We start from the raw sequence: 15,675 nt of genomic DNA on the forward strand, positions 1-15,675 counted from the left end.
CAAGTATATTCATTTGGGCGTCGCTGATTACGTAAATGTGGCAGTTCAAATTACCTGAGCCGCTTGCTTTCCTCTCTAGCTCAAGCTGGACACCGTCCTTTGTGTTCACAAGGCGCGTGCCGCTTCCGTGCATCGAGTGGTCAGCCATGGAACGCAGATCAATAAGAAGGCCAAACTTGTCTTCTGTGTAAAACTTTTGCAGAGTCATGTGCTGCGTTTTATTTTTTTCTTTCATGTAGAATCTTTTAACTTCTCCCCAAATGTCCATTCCTTCGATGCCGTTGTTGTACAGCATGTTTGGCGAGCCGTTGACAGTGATGCTTACTTTTGTAAGGTCCGGGTTAATGTACTTTTCCGAGCTCCTTGCACCTTTGTTATATTGCTCAATAAATAGGAGCAAGATACCTTTCATGGACCTCCTCTGCGGGTTGACCCTTAGATTCAGACGTGTGTCGGAGCCTTTTGCAAAAGTCACCACTTTAACACGCTGGATGTGGTCGTAAGCGAACTCTTTGCCGCCCGAATAAGCGCTGAACGCTTCATCTGCAATTTCCTCGCTTCTTATCATCTCGTACTCCAGCTGGATGTTTGTCAACTTGTATTTTAGTTTTGTTGTATCTGAGCCTCTGACCACATGTTCGGCTGCCGCGAGCTTCAGTTCGAACACAAGATCGTTGTATAGTGCCTGAGGATAAAATGCCCCATGGTCAGTTAAAATCTGGTGATCCAGGCGGATGCGGTATTTATTTCCATATATCTCATTCAGCTTTTTTTCTGCGTCCACACCTGAAGTTTTCTTATCGCCAGCATTTGAGCGAATTTTGTTAAGGTCCTCGCTCTGAATGCCCTCTGGCACCCTGTCGTCGCGCTCCTCCTGCGAAAGGAAAAAATCCTCAAATATTTTGTAGATGTCATAGCCAACCGTGTCCTGCACGACGGTGCCTTCGTACTTTACAACAAAATCGTCGACCAGAGCTCGGCTGACGTTGTCAACCAGAAAGTTGTTGGCATGGCCTCCGCTCAAGTCGATGTTGAAGCGCAGCGCCAGCGAGCCGGGCACAATGACCTCGTTTTCGTTCAGCTTGGGCACTGAAACATACAACGTTTCCTCTGGATTGGCTTCTGTGCGGTCAAAAGTGATTCGTTTTACCGCGCGCTCGGCTTTCAGTGCGCCGAGTATTTTCTCTGTGCGTCCCGGTCGAAGGTTTTCTTGAACAGCAGCCATCTCTCGATTGGTTTTATTGTTAAATTGAAAAGTTTAATTTAAAAATATATATATATAAATTAAGCGATGGCGGAAGGTGGTGGTGAGTTTGGATACGAGGACCATGATTTGGACCGAGATCTTGACCACAACAGTGATAACGATGATGAAGGGGAACAAGAGGTCGACACAACCCGACCATTTCAGCCCGGGGAGGCATCCACACCCTACCATGGGGGTGAACAACATGAAATGCAAACGATGCAGCACGAACAGAGCGGGCTGCCAGACACATCCTACGAAGAAACACCTTTGCTTGACAGTGCGCAATCAATGAGCGAAAAAGCATGGAAGTCTCTAAAAGGGGTGTTTCCAGAAAGCTCATCAACAAATCTTGAAGCTTCTTACAGTCTAAAGGGCAGATTACAAGTAAAAATGGCCGGAGCTGGTAAAAAATTATATGACCTTTTCACCACCAAAAGGGGTACGGGTGGTAAACAACAGCTAAATCCAAGTCTTACAAAAGAAATCAGGAAAGAACTTGGACCAATGGCACAAGAACTTATTGAGAAAGAAAATGAAGAAATACGAGAAACCAATAGAAGATTAAGAGAATCTGAAATCCAAGTTCAAGAGTCCCAAAAAATCGCATCAGAAAAAGAAAAAGCCATCGAAGAAGTAGAAAAAAAAAGAATAAAAATCGAGCGAAATAACGCCATTATTGATCAACTTGGGTCAGCTGTTGAAAATAAATCAGAAGTAGAAAGACTTAAGCTATTAAATAAAAATCTTGAAGCTGATGTAAAAAACTCAGAAAAAGAAGTTGCTGCTCTTGAAAAACTGGCAAAAGATAAGGCAAAAGAACAAAAAAAAGGCGACCAACTAAGGGCAGTCCGCGCTGCCCAAGAGAGCAAAAGAAACACTTTGGAAGAAAATCTCAACAACACAAAAGGGTTGGATGATTTAAAAGAAAAAGAAGCCGAGATAAAACAACAAAACGAGGAAGACAAAAAAATTATTGAAGATGATAATGCCTCGCCATCTGAAAAACAAGCAGCGGAAGACAGAGTCGCAGAAAGAACCGAGGAGCTCGGGCGTTTGCAAACGCAGATTGCAGAAAGAGAAAGGGCGCTTCCACTTCGTGAGAGGATCAAAGAGATCTTCAAAAAATATGGCGTGACAGTAACAGCAATACTTCTTGCTGCTGGTGTCACGATTGGTTCTGTTATTGGAACAATTACAAACGCGTTGAAGGCAACCGGCAAAGCGTTGGGGAAAGGCCTAAGTGATATTGGCTCAAAGGTAGCATCAGCTCTGCCTGGTCTCATTGGCTCGATTGCGAAATTTCTTTTCAAAACCGCTGGTCAAGTAATTGGATTTCTTGCAGAGCACACCTGGCTGCTTATCCTTGCTGTGGTTGCTTTTCTTGTTGAAAAATACATCAAAAAGAGACGTTAACGCATAAGGGTGTAGAGCAAAGCTGCTGCTCCAACCGCGCCAACAGCGACAGTTGCTTTGTTTATTTCGTGTGAATCATTGGCTACGGCCTTCGTAGCTTTAGCGCTTTGCGCGTTGCCGTCCTTTGGACGGGGACCGTAAAGGTCCCTAGCTGGTGTTTCAGCAGCGCTTGCGGCGGGTGTCCAATTTTTTTTTGCTGTGGCGCTCTTGTGTATAGGATTTGAAGGGTGGCTGTTTGGTGGGTTGATTTTTGATTTTCCTCCCGCCATCAGTTTAAGAGCTGCTTTTTTTGTAGCTTTATTAACCTCATCATTCACTCCTAATTTCATCCCAACAACAGCCTGCTTAAGCTGGTTATTGTAACCAACAACGCTTTCTGTGTTTATCACCATACGAGCGGGCATCAGCCAGGCACCTGGGCAGACTGCAAGGTTAAGCCGAACCTTAGCTTCGTCGATGGCTAGTTGGTATCTTTGGACCGACTTTGCCAGATCAGGTTGCCTTATAGCGTCTTCAACCAACACGAGGAACTCACTTTGCGCTTCCTTTGCACGGCCGCCTGTGCCAAGTATGCTACTTCGAACGTTCACCTGCGAACCGAGAATACAGTAGACAAAAGCCTCTATCGACTGGTTTACTCTCGACAAACCTGCCTGAGTAAGCCCTTCAGTGCCGTTAGGACAAAACCAGTCTGCCTGTGCATATGCAGCGTCGTCTGGCTCGATGTATTGAATCAAGTTACCTTTGCTTGCAGTTCCACCTTCATCCGAAAATTTATCGTAATCGGGGTATTTTGCTCCAGTTTTGTTTGGTCCAATGTTAGTAATCCAGATATAAACGTTACCAAGTCCGTGGTTTGCGCCTGTTGTGAAACGGAAATCGCTTGACGGGTCGACACCAAACTCAGCGCATATTCTTTTGTAAGAAGCCACGTCGTACTTGTTGTCGAACTGGCTAAAAGTGGGGTCGCCTGGCAAGGCGCTTACGCTCTGAATTCCCCCCATCTGAAACAATATTCGCCTTATCGTGAAATAAACGTGAAAAAGATAAAAATTACGCACAATCGGTGGCAAGCTAAGAGATGAGTGCTCTTCATCGAAAATATCTCGACTTATACCGCAGCCTGTTGTCGCGCACCATACCGCAAAGTTAAGCTGCTGTGGCCAATAGGCCATATTTTGGCTAGCAAGCCACCTTTTTGACTCTTTTCCTGATGTATGCTTCAGTTTTGTTTTTTGAAAAATCTCTCTTAATTTCGTTGTGAAATATTGGTCTGGTGTGACGTAGATGTTTATTTGGCTGTTAAATATTTTTTTCAAACTTGGTGCGGCTTCGTGAAATCCAACAGTTGGAATTGGCAAAGATGAGCCTTTTGCGCCGCTTGGTGACAGCTGTTGTGGAAAACCGCCTGAAATTTGATTCACCCCCAGTGCTTTTTTCATCTCTGGGCTCCAATATTTGCTGTCAGAGCCAAAAACATTTATCAAATGGCCTTGCCCTGCCTTGTAATAAATGTCTGCCGTTGCTGTGTGGTTGTACGCGAACTCAACCTGTGCAACAAATTTTGTTCGGTCAGCGTTTGGATATTTTGCAAGAAAAGGTTTCCATGCACTGTCTTTTGCCGCTTCAGAAATTTTAGTTGCTTCTGGGGTTTTCATCCACTTCATAAAATCTCTTGTTTTCGCATCCATGGTCCTCTTTTATATTAAACATTTTTTTTTTTTTATTTAATATAAAAATGGTTGTGCTGACTGTCACCACAAAAGAAAATCCGAACACTGTTTATTTTGACCAGCCTATTCCAAAACCAAGCTATATCCGGCTTTTAAGTTGTTCTCTTTACAACAGCTGGAATAGTTTGGAAAAGGATGGAATAGTTTTTTATAAACAAGTGAACAAGGAAGAGAAGGCGCGTTATATACGGCAAGGAAACTTCTCACTCGATGACATTGGGAGTATTTTTGAAAAAGGATTTCCAGAGAAAAACATGTTTTCTGTAACAAAAGGCATTGCAGGCCGTTCATTGATAATAAAAGCAAAAGAGCCCAATTTAAAAACTTTTGGACTGAATGAAAGTCTTATTAAGTTCTTTAATTTGCCTGGGTTTGAGAATTACGCAAGTATTGAAAAGGAATTTTTTGAAACAATTGAGGTAAATAATGTTTCAAATCCTAAAAATTACTTCATCAACTGTGACCTTATCGACAAGCAACAAAGCTTGCTAAATGGTAAGCCATCAAGCCTTTTAGCGTTTTTTGACATACGTGGAAAACCGTATGAAAAAGTTTATTACCAAAATACACATTTTAACGTCTTGCGCGACGTTTCTGCTGAAGAAAATGTATCATCTCTGACTCTTTCGATTAGAGATGAGAATGGAAAGCCATTCGATTTTAACGGCACAAATCTTACATATGAGTTGGAATTGAATTAAATTAAATACAAAAATAACTTTTATGTATACGAGACCATGTCATCTGCTAATGTTCTCCCGAGTGCCCCTGCTTATGGTGATCGCGAAGAAACACAACTTTATCCAAGCCTCCCAACAAATGCCGAGAATTTTCGGCTGACTGAAATAAGTAAAATTGAAAAAGAAATATCCGCTGAAGCTGAGCATTACAGGCTTGTGTTAAAAAAATATAAAAAAGTCCGGAAAGTTATTCACTATTCCGTGGTCTGTCTTGGCGCCGTGACGGCAGCTCTGTCTTCTGGAGCTGTTGCGACTTCACTTACTGGTGTTGGAATTGTTATCGGCGCGCCTGTTGCAGCAGTAGCAGGTATATCTGGCGCAGCTTCCACTGGCCTGTCAGTTATCAACAAAAAGCTTGAACGTAAAGTTAATAAGCACTCAAGAATCCTCGCTCTGGCTGTTGCAAAACATGACTCGATAAACAGCTCTGTCTCACAAGCTCTGAATGATAATCTTGTTTCTGACAAAGAGTTTCAACTGATCACACGAGAAATGCAAAAATATCGCCAACTTAAAGATACTTTACGCTCAAACTTTGCAAAAAAACAAACAAATTCACTTCAGCCAGACATCGGAAAAATTCGGGAAGAAATCAAGAGAGAAGAACGCAAAAGATTGGAAAAAAAACTTCTCGAAAGTGCCACCGACATTTCGAAATAAAATTTCAGTCCAATAAAACATTTTTTCATTTTATAAAAGAATGATTGTCTGCGCTCATCTTGTCGTTTACTTTGTGATGGAAGCATTGTCGTTCGAGTTGCAAAAAAATGTTCGAGACATCACAAGAGAGGTTGTTGTTTGCCTGAACGAGGCAAAATAAAAGGTTAAAGCGTGCTTAAAGTGACTTTCAGCCGAGTCGAAAGGATTAAATCTGAGTGTGCAAAAAATACAATTAAGTTGAAGCGAACAGCGAGAAATTGCGTGACCCACGGCGGCATGCAAATTTTTTTTTTGTGTTTGCGTGCGTGGGTGACAAAGTCGGGGTATTACCCGAATGATATTTTTAGACTGTGTAATATCATGACTCATCGCCAATGACAAACACCGGCTGTGGTTTTTGTCAAATACTCTCTGTACTACTGTTTCAATCAAGAGTCTTTTCTACCAATTTTTAATCTTTTGCCAGTTGATTCTCAATTTTTTTGCTTTAGCCGTTTAAAGCTTGATTAACACATCGGCTTGTTTACAATCATGTCACTTTAGAATATTCTGGACTTCCGGTACGTCACACGCACATGCCAAACATGCCGATTCGCCATTGATTTTCAGCGTTTTTAAAAAAATTTTTTTTTCGTGAAAAAAAAAATCACAAGCGAACAGGAATGTGTGGTGCGATTTGGAATGTCCTTTCTATTGTGCGATTTGGAATGTGCTGTATAAGCAAAAATAATTTTACGCAGGATTTTTTTTTTTCACTTCTCTGGTTGTTGAAACAGTTCAATTGAATCTGATCTATCTTATAAAATATTATTTTTTGGCTTTTAGGTTCCAAAATTTGGTTATGGTGTTTGCTTAAAAAATACATCCCTGACGCCATTTCTATTTATCGGTTTATGTTCTAAAAATGCACCCATGACGGCATTTCTATAACTGAGCTCTGTCCTCTAAAAACTCCTAAAAAAAAAACAACTAGATTACGTCAAGGGGGTTTTCCGTTTCTTGACAGCAATACACCCACGCAATCAAAGTCATTGTTGTGACTTTCTGTGTTGCTGCAATAATTTATGCACTCACCGGAGCGTGCAAGTCTTGTTTAGCTTGTTAAAACGTTTGCGACAACACTGCTGTCTAATTTTTTTAATTTTTCAATCACCTCGTCTGTTAAAAGGATTGTTATTTGTTTTTCATTTTCTTTAGTTTTTTTGTAGGTTGTAAACGCTTTTCCACGAGATCTTTTCAAGTTTTTCTTTACACTCAAGTTAATTTCTCCAGTTCTCCCTCTTCCCATCTTCGTTTACTCAATAAGAGCATTTGTTCAATAGGAATTATTTCTGGCGCGCCTGTTCTTTGGGGCTTGGCGGGGGCCACTTGTTTTAGGACAGTCCTCAACAAGTGTTAAAAGGGTGCCTTTGCCTAGATACATGTGCATGGGTTGAAAGGCTGTCATCTAACCCCGACACACTTGCAATATGAGGGTTTTGGACGCAAATCCAAAAAAACAGTGAGGGGCGAGAATGGCGAAGCCGGCAGGCGAGCCAGGCGAAGCCCCGAACGCATTTTTTTGGATTTGCGCCAAAACCCTCATATTGCAAGTGTGTTGCTCCAATCTCCTACTTGACATTATCGAGTGCCAAATGGCGCGGAGGCGTGAACATCGGGGAGCGTGGCTTCAAAACCAAAAGTACTTATAGTCTGAAAGATCTTCAAATGTTATTTGTGGTTTTGTTTCCTGGTTGGTTTATTAAGAGCGATTAGCGGCTACGAAACTTAATGACAAAATGTATGTTTACAACGTAGGTAATCTTTTGCTTTTGCTTATAAAACAAAAAAAGTGTTACGCCCAAGTAGAACATTGTCCAAGATCAAAGGAATTGAACAAAAAACAGCCAATTGTTATTTTCCTATCTTTCTTTCAAAACAGAATACCTTGCACACTGTTTACAATCAGAGTACTCGCAATATTGACTTGTTGAATAACTATAGCTAATGCAAACAAAACAAAATACAACATTTGCCTAATATGTGTAACAAGTGAATATTTCCCTGGTCGCAAACCACTTGGAGCAAGCTTCTAACAAATGATTTACACTCTTACCTTCGCCTTCCCTCTCAACTGCAATTGCTGCAGGATACTGCTGGATCATGTCTTCACTGATCACCTCTGGACTACTCAAAACTTCACCGTCACAGTGTACTCTTGCTTTTTGAGCATCTGGGTTTGCTAAAGGTGCGTTCCAGCCATCAGCTGCATGTCTGATGAGGGTGCCAATATCTCTGCTCACAGGCGTTTTGTGGTGTGGTGTGATTAACTTTGAAGACACGACTACGTCTCCTAGTTTGGCTTTTCCACGATTCAGTCCACTGCAGGCACCAACAGAAAAGACAGACTTGGGTCTCAGTACCCTGACTGCATTTTTGACAACAGTTAAAGAACCACCAGGAACTGCAGAACCTTTGCAGCACTTCATTAATGCAATCTTCAACTTCTTCGAACTTCGAACAGTACAGCCCATGGAGCCGAACCATACATAACCAATGTCTTTGCGGTAACTGTTAAAGGGTTCTTCCAGATAGTGAAAAAGTCCTAAGAACTCACTATCTTCCACTGTCAACAACAGAAAGTCAACTGGAAATTCAACATCATTCCAACTTTTATTGCACGCCTTTGGAAGTTCGCTTAACTTTGGGACCTCAAAATTCAGACGGGGTGGGTTGCCATTGCAGTCCTGTGTACCATCGATATCTCCCTTGCTGTTTTGATTTTCTGTGGCTAGAAGAAAGACAAACAAGACTTTTAAAAAGCCTGCAGATCATTTTACCATAATCAACCGACAAAAATTGGCCAAAAAAGCCAAGAAAAGTACCTCGAAGATAGTAAAGTATGTCTGCACATATACCTTAAAACAAACTGATTTCTACATTTCGTAAAAAAATATCACATGGGACTAGCGATGTGCGTTAAAAAAACCACGTGGATATGTGTTTAGGAAACAGGCGGGCCCAATTTTCGCTAAAAAAGGCTGTGGGCGTTTTAAAATCCATCTTTGAAAAAAGTTGTTTTTAACGTTAAACGTTTTTGCGCAATAAAGACTAATAATTGCCGCTTGTCTATCACTGAAAGGCATCGTAAACATTCTTTCAAGGCTTTACATTTTTAATTATTATACCCAAACAGACTTGGACATACATAGTGGATAAAGCACTTTCTGTTCCTGATCCTTACCCAAAGCCCGTGAATTCCATGTCTCTTTATAAGGTTAAGAACGAACAAAAAAAACTCACCGGGCTGTTCTTGAGAGGTTTTGTACTTCAAGACCTGAGAAAGAACTAGGTATTAATCCTTCCCAATAATAAAATAAGTCTGACAACAGTACTAGCACTACATTTAGATTACTAACAGACAATTTTTACCGCGAGTTCGTTGCGTGGCAAGGCGTATTTAAAAGATCGGAGACAAGACTGGAAATTTCAAGTGCAAAATTGCAAAAAGTGCAAGTGCGACAGAGGCGAAAAACTCTTTCTTTCTTTCTTTTCTCTTCTCCAAAGGGTCCCTGGGAACACAGCAGCGATCCCCTATATTTATCTGCGGTACACATGGTGCAACAAAGGAGTGTTAAGCCAAATTAGTAAATTTATAAAGCGCAAGTTACCATTTTCTCTGTAAGCCAATTAGCTTTTAAACCACGTGCCATCATCAAAGCTTGATTTACTGGATTTATTGCACTGACCTGAATCCACGTCAGAGGTAGGCGCAGGTCAGGGCCTTCGGCATCTGTACAGCAGAAGGGGGAATCTTCTACAGAAACGTAGTGAGCGCAGTCGTCATTGTAACATTCACGTTCTTGATGCCGAAAACATTTTCCAGTATTGGGGTCCACTTTACCAAGACATAATCTGCATTGGCCACAGAACTTCCAAGACACCAAGCGCAGCCAGTGACACTCTCTTTTCAGTCTGCCAAGGCTCTCCTCAAGAAATCTATAGAAGTCGGCGAAACAACTCGTCACAAACACTATCATAAAATTAATATCTTAGGGTAGGATGATCAGGATTAACCTAGGTTGATATTGCATTATTTTGTGTTCATTTTTTAAAATTTCATTATAAGAAAAAGAGGGGGCTCTTACGGGAGATGGTGGAGGCTTCCCAATCAACGTAACATCGTGTATCGCAGAACCAAACATAAGTAGTAGTGTGATGCGGTAATTCCTTAATAGCAACCATGAGAAGTCAGTTCCTAATTTAAAATGAGAAGCTTTGATGATGCAAGAATATAAACATAGGTTCTAATGTTTTTTTTTTTCTTACACAATAAATATGATATAATTTTTCTCGTGCAATTGAAAATAATTATAAATAATCATTAACTCAAACTTTTGTTGGTTTTTATTTTTTAAGACTACAAATTGCAGTTGTTGTGCTCGTGGTATTTTGCCAGCCTGTTAAAGATTTGGTCGGATTATTTATTTCAAATTGCACTTAAAATCGTGATGTACAAACCATTTTTTTTCAACAACAATCGATCTCATGCATATTCACCTGAACACCTCAGCACAAATCGTTTGCCTGGTATGTACTGGGTCTGAGTCTGGGTACATCGCCCAAATGTGAATCTTGAAGACACTTTTGTAGCAGACAAGACCCAGACAAGTCGATTCTCCAACAACAAACCGAGCTGCATTAGCAAAAAGTCGTTGCTGTTTACAGGTGGTTCTTGATGAAGCCCATTCACCAAAAAGAACGAGGAGTCTGGAAAACAGCCCTGATGGAACGTAGTTGGTGTCGAATGTAACGTACACAGGTTGGGAACCGTGAATTGCTGGGCGGGGTATCAGATTTTCTTCTGGCTTTGTTGTCAGCATACATGGAACCAAGTAAACAGACTTGTCGTCTTCGCCCTTACATTCACAAAGAAGATTAAATTTCTTCATAATAAAGAGCAGAGAATCTTTGATATTACAAAGATCCAGGGTCCTGCATGCATAATCAAGAAGCTCGGGATCAAGAACGCCCTTCTCTCGAAGGTCTTGACGGAGCGAACAAATAGCCAGTCCCTCGTCTTCTTTCTCTTTGACTTTCACGATCTTACAGAGTACATCGATAAGCCATTGTGGATCCAGTACAACCAGTCCATCCGGATTATCAGCACGGTCATGATTGACTACTGTGCCACGATCATGCAAAAAATCTAAAAGGTGTTCAAAGTCATCTTCTTTTTCCAGTTGGCAGATTTTGTCAACGATTTCCAGCTTGAATCGTCTTCGTGTCATATACTTTGTTTCCTGCTTGGCTTGTTGGTAGACCTCGTTTTCAATCTGAAGCCATTTTAATGGCAATTTGACTTTCGTTTGGGGCATGGCGTCAGCCACTTCTATTATTTTCTTACGCAAGCTAATGATTCGTGGATCTTCTTGGTCGTGGGGTTGACCAGCTTGGGTGTTATCTACATTAAAGGTAGCTACAATGCATCGGCTTAAAACTCTTGCATTGCGGCATAGAGTGTTTTCTAAAATGTGAATCGTTTCATCGGGTTCGTTATCTACACAGTCAGCGTGTGTCCCTACGAGGATTACAGATGGCAATTCGTCACCATTTTCAGAAAGCCTCAAGGAGTGTACCAAGTCCAGCCACCTCATAATGTAATCTAAGTTAGTGTCATTACAGTCGGGGGCTGAAATCTCAACTTCATTGTGACCATCCTCTTTCACACGACATTGGGCTGTAGCAGAAAGTTCCTTAGTAAGATCAACCGTCAACAGATAAACTGCTTGAGATGACATGAAGATGGGATGAATGGCACGATAAACAGCCTGTCCAGCAAAGTCCCGAATAACTGGCCAGATTCCTTCTTGGTTAACAAAGTCCTTCTTTTCTAGGTTTTCTACGATGCTCCCAATTTCTTCGGGCATTTCTTTCAATGGGTAGCATATTTTAGCTTGTATACTTTCATTTTTCTGTGAATAGGAAAAGATGTATAATAGACCCACGTTAAGATGGATGTCGTTACATCGACTCCAAATTTTTCAAAGACGCGTTCTTCGTAATGTACATGTAGCTTATGCATAAAACTAGATGGAACCGACCAGACTATAACATATTGCCACACACTCATCTTTACGGATATGCTTCATGCTTTTTTTGTTAAATATAACAGCGGCAAGTATTTTACGTTTAAAACAATAAGTCAGGTTACACAATCCAACAAGGTTGAGCTGACTGTACAGTTATAAGTTTGTTAACTGCCAACACTTTGCCAACACTTTGGCAGTTAGCAAACTCGAAATACTACCTCGTCGCCTAGATATTTAACTGTTATTCCTCGGGGACGCGTCGGATATGAGCTGATTTATACACCCAATGGGGCCGCAGGCCGAGTTGGTGCAGTTATTGCAAGGGGTCATTCGCGTTTGTAGACAAGAGTGGTAACAACTGGTAGATTTCATCGTTTAGGTGTCAATTGTTGCAAAAGGCAAGTGCGAACTAGATTTTTTAGGTGGAAAACTTCTGCAACATTACATGAGGTCACATTAAGACTACTAACTAAAGTTAAGGCAATAGCTATTTTAGCAATGTGGCCTCTTCTCAGGTCATTCTACCTACAGTTAGGAAACTTACGCCTCGATGATCCAAAACGATACAAAGAAAGTAAAGTAATACCCAAACAGGATGCATGAATTGAAATTCAGAATTGATTTAAAAGTTTTAATTATTACTTTTAAAGCTATAAATGGCAGAGCGCCGAACTATATTAACAAACTTATTTATATTAAGAGTCCCTCTATGTACGGTCTTCGTTCGAATTCGGAACTGCTTCTCGCACCATCCAAGAAGACACTAGGTGACAGAGCTTTTTCGGCTGCTGCTCCAACGCTCTGGAATCAATTGCCGAGCGAAATAAGACACGAGGAGAATTTTAAGCTTTTTAAATCAAAACTGGAGACATTCTTATTTACGAAAGCGTATGAGCAAGATCATTTTTATTATCTATTAATTATATTTTTAGGCTTTTTAAACTCTTTTTTAGTCATATGTACATTATTGTAAATAGTTTTACATCTGTTATATTCTTAGTATTTACTTAGTCATTGTACATTATTGTAAATAGCTAGTTTTTAAAACTCCTATATTCTTAGTATTTTTTTTCCTATATAATTGGAAGGCCCATTTGGTCATATTTACATGTTAATTTGAGCCATAGAAATCTTAAATATTATTATTATTATTATTATTATTATTACAAGTGAAACCGGTAAAAACAATATATAATTATATATCCCATAGAAAACAGGTAAATGTGAAAATAGATTAGTGTGTATCAATCAGATCAATCTGCAGCTTACTTTCATAAGCAAATGCCTACATTGTGCGGTTCCAGAAAATATCCATACCCACCCCAAGGATGGTCATTGGAAATTCTGAGGGGGATGAGGGTCTCAATAGTACAAATTTTTAAAAGAAAGTATGAAGTGAAACTAGAAAGCCCAGGGGGTGGGAGGGTCCAAACCAAAGAACCATCCTTGGGGGAGGTATGGATAATTTGGAACCACACCATGTGGAACCAAGCCTGTGCTGCAAAACAACTTGACACATTAACTTAACCTGGAGTAAAATTTGTGGTCTGCGATAATAATTATGTAAATTCTCTGTTATTTCATTATTTTTACATGTTTTTATTGAAACAAAAATGTTTTGTCATGAACCTCAGAATGGTTTTAAAACTTACATGTAATTAAGTGTCAGTATTTACATGAAGCCTTATTGGGTTCTAGGGGAAGCCACTCGAGCCAAGCAGGCCACACTGCCGGAGCTTATCCCGGTTTCTGTAGCATTAAGCGGCTAGGAATATTTCTACTCCCCCCTGAATGGGATGCTAGTCCACTGCAGGGTTTCCCCCCCAGCATTATGTCGGCGGTACCCATTGACACACCTGGGTGGAGGGAGGCACTATGAGAGTAAAGTGTCTTGCCTAAGAACACAACACAAGTGACCCCGGCCGGGGCTCGAACTCGGACCGCTCGATCCGGAGTCCAGTGCACTAACCATTAGGCCACCGTGCCTCCCATCTTATTGGGTTCTGGGATGTTCATATTATATAAAAAGCCATCAATGTCACTTAAGTCTATTCAGGTTTAAACTGGCAACATGTGGGAATCAATCATGTGATAATTTTATTACATTGACACAGTGTGTATTTTTGAGTTCATTTTGACTAACAGGAATGCCCTTGCAAAGTCTTCAAGTAACCTGTAAATAGAAACAAAACAAACAAAAAACTATTATTTTGATGAAATTGCTATTTTCCAGCATGCAGACTGTATATTAAAATTAAATGGCCCTTTTCAGTGTGTGAAAAAAAAACTGGCTGCTTTTATGTTGGGCCAGTGGATCCAATATTTTTTTCCACTTGCTACTGTAGATAGCCAAATGACATTTATGGGTTTTTATTTTTTGTTGTAGTTGTTTCGAAAGAAACATGGGGCTTTGGGTAAGCTTATAATGGTTTAACCTTGCCCAGTCTACCTGGGTCAGGCAAGGAAGAAATCAATTTTCTTTGCTCCCTTCCTTTCGTTAAGTATTGCAGAAAAATGTCATATTATTGTAATAATCTTTAAAAATGTTTTGGACCCTAAAACTGAATTAATTTTTTGTAATCTGTTCATTTCAAAGCATTACATCACTGAAATCTATGTTTGGTATTCTTGCAGAGCAAGTTGCCAACAAAAACTAAGCTGTAGTTTATTTAAATCAAATTTACAGCTACTGCTTGGCTAATTTTAATATGAGTTAAAAAAAACTTGGGTCTTGACAAAGTGCGAGCCAACAAGTCATGAGAGCCATTCCACTATATACAAATAGAACATTGGTTAGCCTACAAAGCTCCCTGGTTAGCCTAAGCAGTACTCCAGTTAGCCTGAGTATAGTTAGCTGAGGTGGCTTCAGGTTATGCTATTTATTGGAGCTAGGTATTTCTGGCTTGTATGGCACTTATGTGTCATGAAACATGCGAGCCATGAAAGCCATTCCAGTTAGCCTACATAAGATTCTGGTTAGCCTATATAGTACTCTGGCTAGCCTTAAAAGCACTTTGGTTGCCAAAGGGTACATCATGTTGCTTGCAGTTAGCTTTATATTGGGAGTAGGCGGGTTTTCTGGCTTGCTTAAGTTTAAGGCCTCTCGATTTTTTACATTGCTACTTTAAAATGCTACTGAAGATCATCCAACAACTGAAAATACAGGCCTTAAAAACAAACAGATTTTTTGTAAAGTAGACAAATGTCTGGTCAAAAAGCAGATCTTAAATGCCTCAGGTAATGAATGTGTGTAGAGGCAAGAGAGAAGGAAGGGAATTGCCAGAATTGTCTGTCACATAACTATGTGTAAAACTAAGAGATCAACAATTACCTGAACTTGGTACAATCCATAGTTTAACTCACTGAACAGTAATCCAGAATGTCCAGTCAAAACATTAGGCATTCTATTAGTCCCAAAAATTACTGACCTGTAGACCACAAAATGCAAAGGGAACGTAAATCTATGTTTACCAATACAATAAAACATCATGGGAAGAACAAATTTTAAGTTAAGAAATAGTCTCATTTATTAAACATACCCAAAAAGAAGGCATTCCAAAACGTGAGTAGCACTGTTTAATTGAAGTCTAGATTAGCTACCAGGTTGACTGCAAGTAGTCTCTAGTCTAACTTAAAAAAGAGATCACGCTGAGCTGAAATGTTGGCTAAACTGTAGAATACCGGGCCACTAATTTACATCTCATTGAATTTGAATGGTTCCTTTTGTTTCTACTATGCTTCGTTCTTAAAGCGTTCAGAGATATGTAAATAAGTGGCCCGGTATTGTAAAATCGCTCCGAAATGTTTCT

General features: G+C 40.2%; 1 protein-coding gene across 2 annotated transcripts in view; it reads right to left on the reverse strand.

The window, feature by feature from the left end:
- LOC144640814 (uncharacterized) overlaps positions 1 to 15,675 on the reverse strand; it is a 59,397-nt gene that overhangs the window by 11,992 nt on the left and 31,730 nt on the right. For both annotated transcript variants that reach the window (XM_078499882.1, XM_078499883.1), the window contains exons 16-19: positions 10,335 to 11,749; positions 9,524 to 9,773; positions 9,078 to 9,111; positions 7,891 to 8,565 (exon numbers count right to left, since the gene is read on the reverse strand). In XM_078499882.1, coding sequence (XP_078356008.1) covers positions 7,891 to 8,565; positions 9,078 to 9,111; positions 9,524 to 9,773; positions 10,335 to 11,749 — 2,374 coding nt within the window. The remainder of the gene's footprint in view (positions 1 to 7,890; positions 8,566 to 9,077; positions 9,112 to 9,523; positions 9,774 to 10,334; positions 11,750 to 15,675) is intronic.

Source organism: Oculina patagonica, unplaced genomic scaffold (genome assembly GCF_052425735.1).
Source record: "Oculina patagonica isolate OP01 unplaced genomic scaffold, crgOcupat unplaced5, whole genome shotgun sequence".
Lineage (NCBI taxonomy): Eukaryota > Metazoa > Cnidaria > Anthozoa > Scleractinia > Oculinidae > Oculina > Oculina patagonica.